We start from the raw sequence: 21,264 nt of genomic DNA on the forward strand, positions 1-21,264 counted from the left end.
GTTAAATATTAAAATATTCGTTCGTTCAGAAGGTGTTTTATAATAAACTTCTAAACCATGTTAATTATTTTAAAGTACAGAGAAAAGTAATTGTAAATTACTTTATTGTTCTTGGTTCATTGGGCTTTATGTTAAATATTAAAATATTTATTTGTTCAGGAAGTGTTTCATATTCTTAAACTATGTTAAATTATATAAGATTAGAGGAAAGTCATTCAGACATTATTCTTGTAGTCTAATTTACTGATGCTTTAAACAGCCAAAAACGTGTTAAAAAGCTCAGTTTTAATGCTCTAATTACAAAAAAAAAAAAAAAGAATTGGGCTCGGGCTTATAATGACTATCGGGTTGGGTCGGGCTCGGGCAGAATGCGCACCGATCTAAACTCTACACTACAGGAAGTGTAGGGGTGCTATAATGCTCTATCAGGTTTTTCTGATCCACACACTCATTCTGATAGACTGTAATACACTACAAGAAGGATAGGCGGCGCTTTATAAGATTTATACTGTTCACACACTTATTTTGACAGATTGTAATACACTACAATAAGGATAGGGGGCACTTCATAACGTTTATACAGTTCACACACTCATTCTGACATTGTAATCACTACAGAAAGTGGTAGGGCTGCTTTATAATGCTCTATAATTATATGCATATATTTCACACGTTGACACTGTGTTTTAGCTCTAGGACCAGATTGCATTTTTCATGTGTGACTTCTATTCCAACGTTTCTTTCATACTGTACAACTATTAGCATAGCACTGGTCATGCAGCATGCTCTGTTAAAACAGCATCCAGACACCCAGCTCCACCATTACTATTTAAATCTAAGAATTTAAAAAGGCCCAACCGAGAACTGTTACAGCTAAATGCTATTCCCGTAGTAAAATCTAATACATTTACTTTTCAATGGTGTCAAAAGTATTCACATTCATTACTCAGGTATAGGTATAGATGCTATGGTTTAAAAATACTTATGTAGTTGAAATATCAACTCAAGCTTTTTCCTCAAGTGTAAAAGTACTGGGGAAAAAATGCCATTAAGGACAAAAGCTTAGGCTGAGCACATAAATCTATGGTGCACTACACCCCACCCCCATTCTAAAAGCAATAATGACTACACTGTTATATTAAAATATTCACTCTATCTGAATGGAGAGATTTATCTGGATAGGGGTTTTATTAAATGATGAAAAGCCAGAATGAAAACAAGATGGAATGAAAAATGAGTAACAAGGCTATTTTGAAAATGTATGGAGTAAAATACAGATAACTGTGTAAAATGAGTACAAGAAAAAAAAAATGTTATTAAAAATAATGACTCCAGTAAAATACAGATTGACTTTTGCCTTTTTTCGCTATAACATACACATACACACACACTAAAGTATACACAGTATACACACTTACTAAAGTATCCATCTTCAAGAACTCGGATGAGATCAGGATAGAGATGACGTTGCTGGGCTCTGAAACCAAACACAACAGAGGATGACCAAATTACATCACAGACATCCAATGCGTCAAACACACACACACGAGCACAGAGCGGTCCAAAACGCTGCCACTATGATAGGGAGATTGCTGGTTCGAATCCTGGTCATGTAGCTTGCAATCAGCTGGCAGAGCCCTGAGAGAGCACAACTGTCCTTGCTTACTCTGGGTGGATAGATGACGTTTTTGACCCTCATCACATCTAGGGTGATGTTGATCAGCTCAGAAGCCTGTGAGCTGATGTATCAAAACCGAGTTGCTGCGCTTTCCTCTGAGTGCGCTGTGATGCTACTCGGCAATACTGCATCAGCAGCAGTTCAAAAAGAGACGGTGGCTGACTTCATATGTATGGTAGGAGGCATGCGCATCTTCACCCTCCTTGCGTTGAGGTTTTACCAGTAAGTAGGAGCTAAATAGGTGGGACAATTGGCCGAGCTAAAATAGGAGAAAAAAAACAAACACCCAACATACCTGAGTCTAGTATCTTCAGTTTCACATTAAACATTTCATGAATATGAAATAAATACTAAATGCTGCATAATGTTTACACAAGCCAGACTGTAATACAACACAGGAACCGTAGGGGGCTAAAATGTCCTATTAATGTTCATATGATCCACATGCTTATTATAATAAACTACAGAAAACTGTATATTGCATACTGTTCACACTGCCATTCTGACACTCTACACACTACATGATGTGTAGTTGGTACTTTATAAAACTCTGTAATCCACATTTGTTCCATTCACTCATTCTGAAGGACTGTACACTACAGAAAGCATGAGGAAAGATATGGCTACTTTAAATATATCATAAAAGTTTTCTTTACAATAGTCCCAGAACTAATACCTATTAGTTGCAGCCCAATAAAACTAATGTTTCTCTGCCATCTTAGTGAACTGACCCAGTTTGTGTTTGTCGATGTGTTTTCCTGGTTCGTGGGCAGCTGAGTTTCTCTTGACATAGTTCATAAGCCAGTCGAATATCTGGATGTCACAATGCACTGAAATGTCTACTTCTTCCCAGCGCTGCGTATCCACCGACAGGTATTCTTCAAAATAGCGCATCTCTTTCACTAGCAAATCTCGGGGACAGGAAAAGTCCTGCTTCAGGTTCTTTGCTTCATCACACACGTGGATCACCATGGTTGGACTGTGAAATGGAAACAAAAGAAACAAAATTTGGTAAATATATAATAATTAAATAAAGGGCAATTCAATGTCGCCATCTTGAAAGTATACAGTTGAGAAACTGTAGCCCATCATCAGTGTTTAGCTCTTGGTTCTTGGTTTGATCAACTCTGTGACCTAGCAGTGATAAAGAATATGAGAAAGCTGTGCCTGAAACACCAGTACCAGATCTAAATTCTATGAATTTAGAATTGTACAATCTCTAATACACTTGAAGCATTTTGTAAATGTACTAAATTGCATTTTGATGCACATATTGTTAAAGCTATTGGAAAAAAAAATACACTGAAGTGCACTTTAAGCAGTATTTAATGCCACCTTTATACACTGTTCAAAAAGAGGGCAACAACCCAGCAGCAGGGCCGCTACCTCCTCCTTTGTGCAAGCAGGAACAGGAGGAGCAGTGCAAGAGCCCTGCAAAATGATCTCCAACAGGCCTGTCAGAAACAGACTCCATGAGGGTGTGCCTACAGCCCATTACCGTCCAGGGCGATTGATATTTCCGAAGAACACCAAGATTGGCTGATTTGCTCTCGACACCCTGTGCTCTTCACGGATGAGAGCAGGTTCACACTGAGCACATCTGACAGATGTAACAGAGTCTGTAGACTGTGAAACCATATGCTGTGCAGTGGGACCTGGGTTCCTCCTGATGCAGGACAATGCTAGACCTCATGTGACTGAAGTGTGTTCCTGCAGTTCCTGCATGATGAAGGCATTGAAGCTATGGACTATCCTGCCCGTTCCCCAGACCTGAATCCAATCCAGCACATCTGGAACATCATGTCTCGTTCCATCCACCAACAACACACTGCACCACAGACTGTCCAGATGTTTACTGACGCTTTAATCCAGGTCTGAGGGGTGATTTTGTAATAGAAATATTTGGTGATGGGCAGACCTACACATCATACTGCCACCAGTCAGTAGAAGAAGCAGACTTGTGGTTTAATGTTGGCACTGTCTATGCTTTATACAGTAATTTCTATAAATGAATGGGATTACCTTTTCTCTCTGTCTTCCTTCTCTCGCTCCTCTGTAGCTACGGTTCTCTCATCTTCAGCCCTGGATCCTCTAACAGCAGGGCTCTTATTCGGGCCTGAGGAGCATATGGTTACAACATGGTCTTTGCTGGTGAGATTTCAAAGAATTCTCATTAGCAAATTTAAAAAAGTTAACATTTCCAAATGTTTAAAAAAAACACCCCTTCTTATGGATGCATTCTTCTGCTTGCTTCTTAATCTGCAACACTTGCTGACATTCTCTGGAGAGGATAAAAAAATAACATACTGGCACTATAACTAATGCCAGACATGGGCTAGAGGGGCATCAAGCCCCCAGCACTGAGCTGTGGAGCAGTATAACTGTGTTTTCTGGAATGAGGGTGCTTCATCCAGTTGAGGGGGGGGGGACATAAAATCAGTTATGAAAAAGCACTTATATTGTTGCTGTATATAATCAAATTCTCACAGCAATGCTTTCAAATCTAATAGAAAGCCTTCCAGAAATGCAGAATGACACCTTGATTTTAGAAGAAAAATAGAATTTGCCTTTGTCCATACAGTGTAATTTGACTCACCTGATGCTGACAGTGTGCTCTGATTGGTCCGTGGTGCTCCCGTCTCAGCAGTAATATCCAATAATGTGGATCTGATGTAAGCAGACAGCGGCTCAGATGGAGAGCTGCTGGCTGCAGTCAGGCCATTACACTGTTCGTCCACTAGAGGAAAAGTTCCAGTGCTCTTCAGTTCATCAAACCTGCGTGCGCACTGTTACCACACATAGATCCGTAATTACAATTTTATAACTGTGTAAATATAAAAATCCATACACAATTCTTGCCTTAAAGCACTGCTACAGCTTTAGTTCTTCTAATGTACTTTTCATCTTCTAATGTAGCACATCTTTTAGATAGCAATGAGTTATTCAATGCCATAAATCTCAATCAAGTCTATTTGAAATTACTGAACACCTCCACACAGTTTCAGAAAAGTGTGTGATTATTTAGGTCTGCAGTTATGCTGCCTTCAAGTCGGAAATATTGCATTTACAAGATGAGAGCTCACAAATACCATAAACTTTTTACCAGTGGGAGTTTCCCAATTGGGGGCGTGTCAGTAACAGGAGGTGATTAATTGATGCAGACAGTTTGTATTGTAAACTGCTTACACTTCTGTTATTCCTACAATACTAGAACACTTGCAGGTTGTTATTAGCTAAGTAAAAAATTAAAAGTCTAGTATAATTCACGTTTCTAATAGGATAAAAACATCACTCACCTAATGTGTGTCTTATTCGCTTCATTCTCTTAGAGTTTGGCAAAATAAACCTCCTGTTTCTTATGATAAAAGTATTAACAAAATATTTTCCTAATGGCGTATATTTTCACCTTTCAGACTTGTCATTCCAGGTGCTAAACAAGAGAGCCGTTTACTCCGGACACTAAACCCGGGCAGACCGCACCAGACAGCCGGTCACTCCAGGTGCTGAACAAGAGAGCCGGTCACTCCAGACACTAAACCAGGCAGACCGCACCGGAGGGCCAGTCGCTGCGGGTGCTGAACAAGAGAGCCAGTCCCTGCGGACACTAGACCCAGGCAGATCGCACCGGAAGGGCGGTCGTTTCAGGCACTGAACGAGGGCCGCTCACTCCGGACACTAAACATCTAAACAGACCGCACCGGAGGGCCAGTTGCTACAGGCGCTGAAAGAGAGCCGGTCACTCCGGACACTAAACCAGGCAGACCGCACCGCAAAAATTAAGCATCTGCGCTCACGAGAAGTTAGTTTACACACGCAAAACTTTAAAACACGCTGGTTAATTTTGTTCACCTGGTATTTTTGTGCTCCAGACTTTTGACATTAATGTGACGCCATAGTTGTGCAAAGCAATACCCTCATGAGGTCTAATATTATGAAGAAAAAGTTCTGTTAGAGTATAAGTTATTTGTAGTAGTGTTTAATCAACTTTTAAATGCATCTTTTGTTGTGCTGTTTTTGACAAGGGGAGGGTAAAACTAGTCAATTTGCTAGCCTCAGCTTGCTAGCTAACGCACTGTTTACATGGTCTAATTACGAAAATATTAAGATTTTGCTTTTTTACATTATCTCAGGAGTTTCTATGCTGTGCCCACTCACTGATATGAATGAACTATTACTCTCTTTTGCAACTCAGGTACATATTCTGTGCATTATAAGTTTTGGACAGTAGGGGGTAATGTTTCACCTCTTTGTGTAGTAAATGTTATATAAAATGGTTGAAGCTCTAACTGCATGGTTGGTTGTATTCATTGGCGTAGGAAGCGGGGGATATTAGAAACAGGTGGATTTGTCCCCCCCAAAAATTAAATCATAGAATCAGCTGTACTATTAATGAGGAGATATACCGGACCAATCACGGAGCTGGTTCAGGTATTAAGTCCCGCCTCTCAGTAGAAACAGCCTTGCTGGTTTTGCGGCGCGCCGTATGCTCGCTGTGAGATTTAGCAGCGGGATCGGGATGCAGCAGCTTCAGCTGATTTTAAAACAGATCTGGATATACGGAGATTTTTCTAAAAGAAAGGTAATGGTAGGCTAACCACTTAAACTGTATTGATATGTTTCTGATAGCTGGATAAAAAGACTCGTTTCTGAATCAAAACACACAAATTAACCCCACTGTGATTAATAAACTGCAGCTGTGTTATTCAGTTAGCTTAATTAGTTAGATTGGGAGTCAAGGTTAAAGAAAAAAAACTATATATGTAATGTTCAACTTGCCCTATACCTGATCAGCTAATCACCATTTCATTTTCAAACTGTTTATTAATTTAGAAGTACAGGACTTATTGTGAGCTATAATGAATGGAAAAAGAGTGGAGAAAATGTTAATGTACAACAGAATAGACATGCCATTACATAATAATAATAGTAATAATAAAAAAAAGAATAATATTAACCAAATCTGTTATATTATTTTAAATATTAGGTGATAACTGATCAGTTTTTTGTCATATGTATATAATTCAGACATGGCATGCATGGCATAAGTTTTACTAACAACAGTAACTGTAACGTAGAGTAACATGTTTAGGTTACCTTTACGTGGATGTTAACTAATAATAAACAAAATACAGAAAAAACGATTATTTGTGATTAAAAGTAATTTCCACAAATGTTGTTCTAGGAAACTATAGGGTGGGCTTGGGTTCATATTGGCAAATGTGTCCCCCCCCCCCCCAATATCAAGCCCACTTCCTACGCCCTTGGTTGTATTAATTATGGTACTGTATGTACTATTACGTAATTTTGGTTGTGATACAGCAACTGGGGAATTTGATTTATCTACATTTCGTGAAAACTATTTAATTTTATACATTTATTAAGAATTATTATTATATTATAATATGTATGTGCCCATGAATGTATATTAAATCTGAAAATATAGCTGAATATTGGGAAATAATCCAATGTGTATTTTTTTTTTCTGTTTTATACTGTTTCCATGAGGACTTTCTATGCTGTGTGCTCTCACTGACATTCAATATTATTCTCTTTTGCAACTCATAAATAAACAAATGAGGAGACAGTTCTGACTCCTGTGAAGTTAATGACACAATGCAGAGGGGTAGCTGGATGGGCAGTGCAGGGGTGGAGCAGAATCAGTCCAGTTACACTAGCCACACTAGGCTCACAATTACCTCTTTCGGTGTGAATCCAGGAACAAGCCGAGCAACATTCTCCCAGTTGATTGGCTGTGGCACTCCCCATAGTGAGCTCAGGATCATGTCCAGCACTAAGAGGTTATTGTCGTAGGGAAAATTATTGTTGACAGAACAAAGACGATTCATTATCTGAGGAAAAATAACAAAATATGGAGATTAATTATTAACATTAATATTTGGTGTTGTAACAAAGTAAAGAAATGCCTAAAATGTAAAGACCTGAAAGAAGAAATTTATTTGTTGGTTCTGATAGCTGTATACTATCGTATGTTTAAATATATATACAGTGGCAGACTGCAGTACTAAAACTTCAAACCTAAAGATTGGCTTACTTAATATCAGATCTCTAAATTCAAAAGTAGTTAAAGTGAATAAAATGATAACTGATCAGAAATTCGATATTCTGTGTCTGACAGAAACCTGGATTAGGCCAAATGAATATGTAGCATTAAATGAAGCCACCCCTGCAGGCTATAATTATATACACAATCCGAGATTGTCCGGTAGAGGAGGTGGGGTCTGCATACTTTTCCGAAGTACCTTAGTTAGCAATGAGAAACACTATGATAATTTTACTTCTTATGAGCTTCTTTACACCAGTATAATTAATCCAGTTACAAAAAAGAATGCATTTTCCTTAATTAATATCTACAGACCACCAGGGCCCTATTTAGATCTATCAACTATGTACTCTCCTGTAGAACCAGTAGAACTAGACAAACTAACTGAAGGGTTAGAAAATACCTTTCACTCTACCTTAGATGTTGTAGCTCCCCTTAAACATAAAATAGAGATACAGAAAAAGCTTGCACCGTGGTACAATGATCAAACTCATACCTTAAAGCAGTTAGTACGAAATTTAGAGCGTAAATATCTATCAACTAAACTGGAAGTTTTTCACTCTGCGTGGAAAGACAGTCTTTTTAAATATAGAAAAGAACTTAATAAAGCCCGCTCAGCGTATCTGGCCTCACAGATCGAGATAAATAAAAATAATCCTAGAGTTCTCTTTAGAGTTATTTCCAAATTAACTAAAAACCAGGAAGGTACTGAACCTCAGATTCCAGCCATTCACACCAGCAACGATTTTATGGACTTCTTCAATAGTAAAATTGAAAACATTCGGGATAAAATTAAACAGATAAATATTACATCCTCTCTGTCATCTGGTCTGGCTGATCTAGAACAAAACCCTGTTACGGAAGTTAGGTTGGAAGTCTTTAACCCACTTCCAAATCTATGAAAAATTTCAATATGGATTTAGGCCCCATCACAGCACTAAGACCGCTTTAGTTAAAATAACAAACAATCTACTTATAGCCGCCGACCAAGGCTGTGTTTCCCTACTCGTACTTCTCGATCTGAGCGCAGCCTTTGATACAATAGATCATACTACCCTTTTAGAAAGATTAGAGAACATGGTCGGTGTAACAGGAACTGCATTATCATGGTTTAAATCATACTTAACTGATCGTTATCAGTTTGTGAGGATAAATCATATGTCTTCCAGTTATACCAAGGTAAGATATGGAATTCCACAAGGCTCTATATTAGGACCGTTATTATTTACATTATATATGCTCCCACTGGGCAAAGTTATTAGAAAACATGACGTAAATTTTCATTGTTATGCGGATAAAACGCAGCTCTTCATATCAGCCAAACCTGATGACAGAGTGAGAATAAAGAAAATCGAGGATTGTGTAAAAGATGTAAAATTGTGGATGTCGCACAACTTCCTCTTATTAAATAGTGAAAAAACAGAAGTTCTCCTATTAGGCCCCAAAGCTGCTAGAAATAAACTATCAGACTTAATGCTAAATCTGGCCGACTTCTCCATCACCCCTGGTTCAGCAGCTAAAAATCTAGGAGTTATTTTAGATTCAGATCTAGCATTCGAAAAACACATATTTAATCTTACTAGAACAGCTTTTCTACACTTATGTAACATCGCCAAGCTAAGAAATGCCCTATCACTGCATGACGCAGAAATATTAGTCCATGCATTTATTACCTCAAGGCTAGATTATTGTAATGCGCTACTGTCTGGATGTTCCTGCAGTCACTTAAATAAACTTCAGCTAGTTCAAACTGCTGCAGCCAGGTTCCTTACTAAAACTAGAAAATTTGACCATATTAGTCCAGTCCTGTCAGCACTGCACTGGCTTCCAGTCAAATTCCGCATAGACTATAAAATTCCCCTGTTAACGTATAAAGCCCTACATGGGCTCGCTCCTGAGTATTTGCGAGACCTCATCTCTTATTATGAGCCACCGCGATTACTTAGATCTCAGGGTGCTGGTTTCTTAGCAGTTCCTAAAATTCAGAGGAGCTCTGCAGGAGGAAGAGCTTTCTCTTATAAAGCGCCTCAACTCTGGAATAATCTCCCCGAATATGTTCGGGACTCAGACACAGTCTCAATCTTTAAGTCTAGACTGAAAACTTACTTGTTTAGTTTAGCTTTTGGTAATTAATGTTTTTCCCTTTAGATAAGGCTGCAGATCCAGGGGTTCATGGACAGAGGGAATTGTGGTAAACTGAGATGCTGGTGCTGTTGTTCTCCCACTGCACACGGTCACTCAGGTTTGTGGATGGTGGAGTGGGTGGATGCCAGTGTTTCAGGGTGCCTCCGTGTCTATGTTACCTTCTGGCTCTCTACCTTTAGTTAGGCTGTTTTATTTAGAGTCATTAGCCACACTCTGATAATGTTTTATATTCTCCGTTTTACATAAATCCAGTCAAAACTAATTCCATCTCTCTGACTTCCTCCGAGTTACTGACTGCCCACCTGTCTGATCAGATACTGATGAATGTTGGACCCTCAGGCTCTTGCGTCTCCTGTCCGGCCAGACTGATGGAAGTTTCTTAAGTCAGCTCTTTTCCACCACCCACCACAGATCAGCTGCTCATCATCCATCTTACTCTCCACTACAGATTACATCCAAGCCATTAGTGGTGCTATTATACTCCTGAATATATAAAACCTATGTGGATGTATAAAAGACTTTTTAAATTTTAATTTAAAAACCGTTTGACCAGTGGTAGGATGGCCCCCCCTTAAATGTGAGTCTTGGTCCTCCCAAGGTTTCTTCCTCCTCCTGCAGCTCTGAGGGAGTTTTTCCTTGCCTCCGCGCTCACTGGGTGTTCTGTATTATGTATTTTCTATGTTTAATGTTTTGCCTGATTCTTTGTCCTGTAATCATGTTTCTGTAAAGCTGCTTTGTGCCAACACCAGTTGTAAAAAGCGCTATACAAATAAATTTGATTTGATTTGATTTGATTACAAAGTTTGGGCACCCCTGATTATTTTCATGATTTTCCTTTATAAATCATTGGTTGTTTGGATCACTAATTTCAAATATATCATATAGCAGATGAACACAGTGATATTTGAAAGGTGAAATGAAGTTTATAGTATTTACACAAAGTGTGAAATAATTCTTTAAACTAAATTAGGCAGATGCATACATTTGGAAAACCCCAACAAAAACAATTACATCAACTTCCAATGAGAGTCTGATTTTTGAACATGCACAACACTTTATTCCAAAATCAAGCTGGTTTGTCTAAATGTGCACAGTGACTCCATCTGCAGCAGGATGATGATGTAGGTGTTTGGAGCTGGTCTGTGGGTTGACTATAACTGTTCTCACCATCCTTCTCCTCTGATTATCTGAGATTTTTCTTGTTCTGCCACTTCAGACCTTTACTAGAACTGTGTCTGTGATCTTCCATTTCCTCATGCTCCTCACAGTGGAAACTGACAGCTGAAATCTCTGCACATTCATATCAGCCAAACCTGATGACAGAGTGAGAATAAAGAAAATCGAGGATTGTGTAAAAGATGTGAAATCATGGGTGTCCCACAACTTTCTCCTATTAAAAAGTGATAAAACAGAAGTTCTCCTATTAGGCCCCAAAGCTGCTAGAAATAAATTATCAGACTTAATATTAAATCTGGCCGAATTCTCCGTCACCCCTGGTTCAACAGCTAAAAACTTTATTATAGATTCAGATCTAGCATTCGATACACACACATCTAATGTTACTAGAACAGCTTTTCTACACCTACGTAACATTGCAGGCTTATCTCTGCATGATGCAGAAAAATTAGTCCATGCCTTCATTACCTCAAGGCTAGATTATTGTAATGCGCTACTGTCAGGATGTTCCTTAATGAAAGAAAACAGCAAAAAAAAGCAAAACCATGCAGACCTAAAAAATTACCAACTGCTCCTGGCTTCTTTTTCAGCCAGCCTCACTACTGCTAAAGCTAAATTTTACCACAAAAAAAATCTCTCAGATTCCCGGAAACTATTTGCAACATTTAAAACACTACTCAACCCTCCACCTCCTCCTCCGGCTACATGCCTTACAGCTGAAACACTTGCCTCATTCTTTACTGGGAAAGTGGCAGCCATCAGCAGCCATCCTTTTACATGCTCTGCTGCCCGGTATCCCTCTACTGAAGGAGCCACTTTCTCCTCATTTACTCCTCTCACTGAGAACAAGACACTGGCTCTCCTAACACAAAGCCGTCCTACTACGTGTCCACTTGACCAAATTCCTTTAGACCTACTACAAACCATTGCACCTGCAATCATTCCGGCTATTACTCACACGATCAATGCCTCCTTAACTTCTGGTGTATTCCCGACTGCTTTAAAACAAGCACATGTGTTAAAAAGCCTTTTCTCAGCCCCGTCCAGGTTGATAACTACAGACCGGTCTCACTACTACCTTTTCTTTCTAAAACATTAGAAAGAGCAGTTCTCAATCTGGTCTCTGGTTTCCTCTCCCAGAATGACCTCCTGGACCAGAGCTGCAGGACAATCCTCAGAGGCTCAGAGGCTGCTCGTATCAAAATCAAAGCTCTTACAATCGCCTACAAGGTGATGACAGAACAGCTCCTTCCTACCTGCACTGATCACTCCTGAAGGCTTATGCTACCTCCCGGCCGCTGTGCTCCAACAATAAACGTAGCCTCGCTTTACCAAACATTCACACAAAGCAATCCAGACTGTTCTCATACAGAGTTCCCCAATGGTGGAACAACCAACTACCTTCCACTACCAGATCAGGAGAATCTCTCACTATCTTTAATAAACTCCTGAAGACAGAGCTCTTCAAAGAGTACTTACTCTCCTAACACCTCTAACTATCTACCTTCTACTACCAGATCAGGAGAATCTCTCACTATCTTTAATAAACTCCTGAAGACAGAGCTCTTCAAAGAGCACCTACTCTCCTAACACCTCTAACTAACTACCTTCTACTACCAGATCAGGAGAATCTCTCACTATCTTTAATAAACTCCTGAAGACAGAGCTCTTCAAAGAGCACCTACTCTCCTAACACCTCTAACTAACTACCTTCTACTACCAGATCAGGAGAATCTCTCACTATCTTTAATAAACTCCTGAAGACAGAGCTCTTCAAAGAGTACTTACTCTCCTAACACCTCTAACTAACTACCTTCTACTACCAGATCAGGAGAATCTCTCACTATCTTTAATAAACTCCTGAAGACAGAGCTCTTCAAAGAGCACTTACTCTCCTAACACCTCTAACTAACTACCTTCTACTACCAGATCAGGAGAATCTCTCACTATCTTTAATAAACTCCTGAAGACAGAGCTCTTCAAAGAGCACATACATTTTTTAACCTTAAACTTCAATTACTCTTTGTACGTCACTATTGTAAGTCGCTTTGGACAAAAGTGTCTGCCAAATGTAATGTTATGTAAATAAACTTCAGCTAGTTCAAAATGCTACAGCCAGGGTCCTTACTAAAACTAGAAAATTTGACCAAAATTATCCTATCAGCACTGCATTTCAGGGTGCCTTCGTGTCTATGTTATCTTCTGGCTCTCACCCTTTAGTTAGGCCGTTTTACTCAGACTGCCGCAGTCATTAGCCACACTCTGATAATATTTTATAGTCTCTGTTTTACATAAATCCAGTTAAAACTAATTCCATCTCTCTATCTATCTCTCTATCTCTATTTATAAATTAGTACATGTTACATAAGCTATAGCTCTATATTATATTATCTCTCTTTACTGTTGTTTTGTTCTGTTATTTGTTTGTTATTTCTTAGTACTGAGTGGGTAGACTCGAGGGGAATGGGTTCCTCTGACTGAGTTTTGGTTCCTTCCAAGGTTTCTTCCTCTTGATGTAAGGAAGTTTTTCTTTGCCACTGTTGTCACCAGAATAATTGGCATGTATGTGGCGCTGCTCATAATAAGCGTGGACCGTTTTTTTCTCTGTAAAGCTGCTTTGTGACTATTTCTGTTGTAAAAAGCATTATATAAATAAAATTAATTGAATTGAAAGTGTGTTATGAGTATAATATGATAATATGAGAAATAGGGGTGTGGCTTCACAGGTAACAAAACCACTAATCCCAAAGGAACTAACCCTCGTGGTTGGGTCGGCAGGTGGCGAAGAGGGGAGATGACACAGGAAGGGAAGGAAGTGACACAGGAGAAGAAAGTGAACCAGACGTGTCGGGGAGTGGGATTCAGGGTTTATATACCTCCGCCAGTGAGATGTTTTAACTGTCAAAGGTATTGGCATATTGCCTCGGTGTGTAGAGCAAGAAAGAGGTGCAAGGTTTGTAGTGGTGAGCATGACTTCGGGCAACGTGGTACAGATGTTTAGTCTAAATGTTGTAACTCCGGAGGTTGTGAGGTTTGGAAGAAGGCTCTGGAAGTACAGATGGATAGAGCTGTTCGAGGTCTGTCTTATTCTGAGGCGCTGAAAGAGGTGGGCTGTACTAGATCTCCTGAGGTAGTTCCTCCGAGGTCAGATGACTGTTCGTCGGATCATGGTACAGTCTCGCAGCCTCTTGGTAATGTATCTAGAAATGTTGATTGTGGAGAAGGCTAAGTTTGTTATCTGTCTTGCAGATGTGATTAATTGTACTGCCCAGACAGGTAGTAGGACGGAAAAGTTTGAAATAATTGTTCGATCTGCTGAGAGAATTTAAGCACTATGTGGTGTACAGGCACACTCACTTTGGAGATGCTTTCTGGGGGGAGTTCAGGTATGGACCAGAATGGTACAGTGTTGGAACAGTTTCTGTTTGAAAGGGATCTAGTATGTCTCAATGATGGTAGGGGCACGCGGTTGAATGTGGCTAGAAATACCACTACTGTGTTGGACCTTATGTTCGCTTCTTTAATATTGGCAGGGATGAGTAGTTGGGACGTGTGCCAGTCTACCTTTCTGGGGAGTGATCATTTTCCAGTTGAAGGTGAGTTTGGTATTGAGGTGCATAGGATGGGCTGTATTTTTTGGCATAGATGGAATTTTTCTAATGCAAATTGAGATGGATTTTCTGACCTGTGTGCTCAGAGACTTAAGAACATGGGTATTTCGAATGATGTAGATGCCTGTAATGAATTGTGTAATATATTGTATAGGTCTGCAGAGGATGCTATTCCTCTTAAAAAGCCATATGGGGGAAAAAGAAAGCTGTTCCTCAGTGGACAGAGGAATGTTCAGCGGCAGTTGTGGGCGCTCCGACAGGTTTGGAGATCTTTGTTGTTCTGTGATTTAATGGTGTATAAAAAGGCACAGGCAGTGGTACGCAGAACTGTTAAGTTGGCAAAAAGATCCCATTGGAGATCATTTTGCAGCATGAATGGGCCAGGAATATCTGGGCCAGGTATAGGGGCACCAGCGGCAACAGTTACTTGTTTACCGGGAGCCAGAGCACTGGCCATTAGTGGCAACCTTAGGCTGTTAGGAAATAGGAGACATTCGAGGGTAGTAATTAATGCCGGGACCAGACCGCAGACAGAGAGCTGCAAACAGACGTTACCAAGATACCAGTATATTCAGACTATGTCTGTCCCCCGAGTCAAACTCAAACAGTCAATCCAAATAACTTAACCTACATTAAAAAACACCCAAAACCTAAAGATTGGTTTACTTAATATTAGATCTCTAAATTCAAAAGCAGTTCTGGTGAATGAAATGATAACTGATCAGAAATTCGATGTTCTGTGTCTGACAGAAACCTGGATTAGGCCAAATGAATATGTAGCATTAAATTAAGCCACTTCTGCAGGCTACAATTATATACACAATCCGAGATTGTCCGGTAGAGGAGGTGGGGTCTGCATACTTTTCCGAAGTACCTTAGTACCTCCCTGCTCTGCTCCCTGCTCTGCTCCCTGCTCTGCTCCCTGCTCTGCTCCCTGCTCTGCTCCCTGCTCTGCTCCCTGCTCCGCTCCCTGCTCCGCTCCCTGCTACTCTTGTCTGCTGCTGTGCTTGTCTGCTGCTCTGCTGCTGAAAGCTTGCTCTAATCTTAAACTTCTACACTTTTCTCTGCTTTCTTCTCTTTTACTCTCTTCACACTTACTAATCCACTTTTAGTCTGCTTCCTCTTTGCTCTACACACCTATTAATCCACTCTCAGTCTACTTTTATAGACTTTTTCCTCAGGTTTGCTGGATTAGCTGTTTGCTGCTGCAGTTTGTTTGTGTAAGTTTCTAAATTCAACTGAAACAAGGTGAGTGCTTTTTTTTCTCCATGGCTTCTGCTCAGGTTTACTCCTGTTTAGAGTGTGGCATGTATAGCTTAGATCCCTTATCCACCGATACTGGTAACAATAGTGGTATTTGTACTAAGTGTGAGATAGTTAGCACCTTGGTGGATAAGGTGAATAAGTTAGAGCTGCACGTCCGGGGTTTAATAAGGGATAGACAGCAGGATTCACTGTTAGCAGCCCCGGGTGTCTCAGGGAGAGTTAGTACCCCCTCGACTCCGGCCTTAGAGCCCTCACAGCGGGGTGAATGGGTAACGTCTCGGCGGCATAGTCGAAAGGCTAAGGCAAATGCTACCGCAAAGGCCACAGCCAGCCCACCTGAACACCACGCTCCCCCAGTTCACGTGTCAAACAGGTTTGCCCCGCTCAGTGAAGCACCAACTGAGGAGCCTGTTAAAGGTACTCTGGTGATAGGAGACTCTATCGTCCGACACGTGAAATTAGCTGCTCCTTTAGGGGCACCAGCGGCAACAGTTACTTGTTTGCCGGGAGCCAGAGCACCGGACATTAGTGGCAACCTTAGGCTGATATAGGAATAGGAGATATTCGAGGGTAGTAATTCATGTAGGGGCCAATGATATTCGTCTGCGGCAGTCCGAAGTAACTAAGGCTAATATTAAAGAGGTGATTAAACAAGCCCAGACGCTGTCCGAGGAGGTAATCTGCTCTGGCCCCATCCCAATGAGGCGTGGTGATGAAGCTTACAGCAGGCTTTCTTCGCTGAACCGCTGGATGTCCAAGTGGTGTGCAGAAAATTATGTGGGCTTTATAGATAACTGGCTACAGTTTGAGGGCAAACCTGGTCTTTTAGGTAGGGATGGTGTCCACCCCACGCGGGAGGGTGCTGCCTTACTTTCATGCAGCATAGCTCTTAGTCTTTTAGCTAGTCGGCAGAGTAGTATTAGAAGCTGCTGCCAATCCAGAGCCGGGACCAGGCCGCAGACAGAGAGGCTTAACCAACCGTCTGCGAGCTGCAAAGAGACGTTACCAAGATACCAATGTATTCAGACTGTGTCTGTCCCCCGAGTCAAACAAAAACATCAAAAAACTAAAACAGTCACTCTAAATAACTTAACTTATATTAAACAATCATATCCAGACTGTAGTACTAACACTTCAAGCCTAAAGATTGGTTTACTTAATATTAGATCTCTAAATTCAAAAGCAGTTCTAGTGAATGAAATCATAACTGATCAGAAATTCGATATTCTGTGTCTGACAGAAACCTGGATTAGGCCAAATGAATATGTAGCATTAAATGAAGCCACCCCTGCAGGCTACAATTATATACACAATCCGAGATTGTCTGGTAGAGGAGGTGAGGTCTGCATACTTTTCCAAAGTACCTTAGTTAGCAATCAGAAACACTATGATAATTTTACTTCTTTTGAGCTTCTTTACACCAGTATAATTAATCCAGTTACAAAAAAGAATGCATTTTCCTTAATTAATATCTACAGACCACCAGGGCCCTAGTTAGAATTTTTAAAAGAATTTAGTGATTTTGTCACAGACTTAGCAGTAGTGATAAAGTGATTATAGTTGGAGACTTCAACATTCATTTCGAAAAATTGGATGATCCATTAAAAAAGGCATTCACAATGATTTTAGACTCAGTGGGTATTATTCAAAATATAACAGGACCTACTCTTTACTGTAATCATACTCTGGATTTAGTTTTGACCCTGGGTTTGAGCATAGATAACCTGAATATTCGTTCTCAAACCTCCGCAATTTCAGATCATTACCTTCTTTCATTTAAATTACATCTTAGTCATAATATACGTACATCCCCTAGCTACTCTGTAAAACGTTCAATTACGCCTTTTACAGCCCAACAATTTACAGATAAGCTTCCTGATTTATTAATTATAATGTACTCTCCTGTAGACCCAGTAGAACTAGACAAACTAACCGAAGGTTTAGAAAATACCTTTTGCTCTACCTTAGATGTTGTAGCTCCCCTTAAACATAAAATAGAGATACAGAAAAAGCTTGCACCGTGGTACAATGATCAAACTCATACCTTAAAGCAGTTAGTACGAAATTTAGAGCGTAAATATCTATCAACTAAACTGGAAGTGTTTCACTCTGCGTGGAAAGACAGTCTTTTTAAATATAGAAAAGAACTTAATAAAGCCCGCTCAGCAGATCTGACCTCACAGATCGAGATCAATAAAAATAATCCTAGAGTTCTCTTTAGAGTTATTTCCAAATTAACTAAAAACCAGGCAGGTACTGAACCTCAGATCCCAGCCATTCACACCAGCAACGCTTTTATGGACTTCTTCAATAGTAAAATTTAAAACATTCAGGATAAAATTAAATAGATAAATAGCACATACTGGTCATCTGGTGTGGATCATCTAGAACAAAACCCTGTTACGGAAGTTAGGTTGGAAAACTTTAACCCACTTCCACAGCTAGAACTAGAGAAAATGATCTCCTCTTCAAACAGCACAACCTGCACACTTGATGCAGTCCCCACAAAATTATTAAAACAGGTACTACCAGATATAATTAAACCTCTGTTAATGATAGTAAACTCATCACTCACCCTAGGCCATGTACCCAAAGCCTTCAAAATAGCTGTAATTAAACTTCTGATCAAGAAACCAAATCTTGATCCTACTGTACTGTCTAACTATAGACCTATTTCAAACTTACCGTTTATTTCTAAGATTTTAGAAAAGCTGTGGCCCAACAACTTTGCTCTTACCTGCAAAGAAACCAAATCTATGAAAAATTTCAATCTGGATTTAGGCCCCATCACAGCACTAAGACCGCTTTAGTTAAAATAACAAACAATCTACTTATAGCCGCCGACCAAGGCTGTGTTTCCCTACTCGTACTTCTCGATCTGAGCGCAGCCTTTGATACAATAGATCATACTACCCTTTTAGAAAGATTAGAGAACATCATACTTGTACTCCTGCTTTTTTTCCTCTTTCTTTCTTTTTTGTTTCCTCTATCTAGCTCTTTTACATGTACTGAGATACCCTGTTCCTGAGGTTCCCAGCCTGGCTCTCCACTGCCCGCTGTGTACTCTGGCTCTGGAACCCTGCACTGATCAACATTAACACACTGTTATGCGGATGACACGCAGCTCTTCATATCAGCCAAACCTGATGACAGAGTGAGAATATAGAAAATCGAGGATTGTGTAAAAGATGTGAAATTATGGATGTCACGCAACTTTTCCTATTAAATAGTGATAAAACAAAAGTTCTCCTATTAGGCCCCAAAGCTGCTAGAAATAAGACTTAATGCTAAATCTGGCCGACTTCTCAGTCACACCTGGTTCAGTAGCTAAAAATCTTGGAGTTATTATAGATTCAGATCTAGCATTCGATACACACATATCTAATTTTACTAGAACAGCTTTTCTACACCTACGTAACATCACCAAGCTAAGAAATGCCCTATCACTGCATGACGCAGAAAAATTAGTGCATGCCTTCATTACCTTAAAGCTAGATTATTGTAATGCGCTACTGTCTGGATGTTCCGGCTGTAACTTAAATAAACTTCAGCTAGTTCAAAATTCTGCAGCCAGGTTCCTCACTAAAATTAGAAAATTTGAGCATATTAGTCCAGTCCTGTCAGCACTGCAGTGGCTTCCAGTCAAATTCCGCATAGACTATAAAATTCCCCTGTTAACGTATAAAGCCCTACACGGGCTCGCTCCTGAGTATTTGCGAGACCTCATCTCTTATTATGAACCACCGCGATTACTTAGATCTCAGGTTGCTGGTTTCTTAGCAGTTCCTAAAATTCAGAGGAGCTCTGCAGGAGGAAGAGCTTTCTCTTATAAAGCGCCTCAACTCTGGAATAATCTCCCCGAATATGTTCGGGACTCAGACACAGTCTCAATCTTTAAGTCTAGACTGAAAACTTACTTGTTTAGTTTAGCTTTTGGTAATTAATGTTTTTCCCTTTAGATAAGGCTGCAGATCCAGGGGTTCATGGACAGAGGGAATTGTGGTAAACTGAGATGCTGGTGCTGTTGTTCTCCCAATGCACACGTTCACTCAGGTTTGTGGATGGTGGAGTGGGTGGATGCCAGTGTTTCAGGGTGCCTCCGTGTCTATGTTACCTTCTGGCTCTCTACCTTTAGTTAGGCTGTTTTATTTAGAGTCATTAGCCACACTCTGATAATGTTTTATATTCTCCGTTTTACATAAATCCAGTCAAAACTAATTCCATCTCTCTGACTTCCTCCGAGTTACTGACTGCCCACCTGTATGATCAGATACTGATGAATGTTGGACCTTCAGGCTCTTGCGTCTCCTGTCCGGCCAGACTGATGGAAGTTTCTGAAGTCGCTGAAGTTGCTTCCATTAGTGGTGCTGCTATACTTCTGAATATATAAAACTTATGTGGATGTATAAAAGACTTTTTAAAATTGATTTAAAAGCCATTTGACCAGTGGTAGGATGGTCTCCCCTTAAACGTGAGTCTTGGTCCTCCCAAGGTTTCTTCCTCCTCTTTCAGCTCTGAGGGAGTTTTTCCTTGTCTCCGCGTTCGCTGGGGGTTCTGTATTCTGTATTTTCTATATTTAATGTTTTTCCTGATTCTTTGTCCTGTGATCATGTTTCTGTAAAGCTGCTTTGTGCCAACACCTGTTGTACAAAGCGCTATACAAATAATTTTGATTTGGTTTGATATTAGGCACATGATTAAAAAGATGAGGGGGGTTAGGAAAGGGACTGCTGCAAAAGTTTATAGCTCTGCTAACTTAAGTGAGGATATGCGGTTGTCTCGGGAGAAAGTTTGTTTGCAATTTCCTGGGGTTTTGTGTTGGAAAGAGGCTTTTGATTGTGTTCTAGATGCTAACTTTACTTTAAGGAAACTCAAGATAGCAGTAGCTAGGTCTGGTCATACGATCCCGGGAAAGGATGGGCTATGTTATGACATGATTAAGCATTTGACAGATGTATCTCTCTCTGTGCTTGTTGATTTTTATAATAGAATTTGGAAGTTGGGTAAGATCCCTTCAGCGTGGAAATTGGCAGTGGTGGTGCCCCTTGGTAAACCCGGTAAAGATCTCTCTAGTCCGATGGGACATAGACCTATAATCACTCACGTCTTGTCTGAGTATGATAATGGGGGATCGGGGGAAGGGTTTTAATTGGAAATTGGATTTTTTGAGTCATAGGACTTTTCAAGTGAGAGTGGGAAATTACCTGTCAGGGAATAATATTGCAGAAAGTGGGACTCAGGGTAGTGTCTGTAGCCCTTTGTTGTTTAACATTATGATCAATGATATCTTCTCCCTGGTTGGAGCAGATATAGGCAAATCTCTTTAT

General features: G+C 40.1%; 1 protein-coding gene across 2 annotated transcripts in view; it reads right to left on the bottom strand.

Annotated features, from left to right (window-relative positions):
* sanbr (SANT and BTB domain regulator of CSR) overlaps positions 1-21,264 on the bottom strand; it is a 113,705-nt gene that overhangs the window by 73,663 nt on the left and 18,778 nt on the right. For both annotated transcript variants that reach the window (XM_049463959.1, XM_049463958.1), the window contains exons 2-6: positions 7,375-7,527; positions 4,275-4,464; positions 3,701-3,794; positions 2,410-2,657; positions 1,419-1,477 (exon numbers count right to left, since the gene is read on the bottom strand). In XM_049463959.1, the coding sequence (XP_049319916.1) occupies positions 1,419-1,477; positions 2,410-2,657; positions 3,701-3,794; positions 4,275-4,464; positions 7,375-7,524 (741 nt within the window). In that variant the 5' untranslated portion in view covers positions 7,525-7,527. The remainder of the gene's footprint in view (positions 1-1,418; positions 1,478-2,409; positions 2,658-3,700; positions 3,795-4,274; positions 4,465-7,374; positions 7,528-21,264) is intronic.

This window comes from Astyanax mexicanus, chromosome 14, assembly GCF_023375975.1.
Source record: "Astyanax mexicanus isolate ESR-SI-001 chromosome 14, AstMex3_surface, whole genome shotgun sequence".
NCBI lineage: Eukaryota > Metazoa > Chordata > Actinopteri > Characiformes > Acestrorhamphidae > Astyanax > Astyanax mexicanus.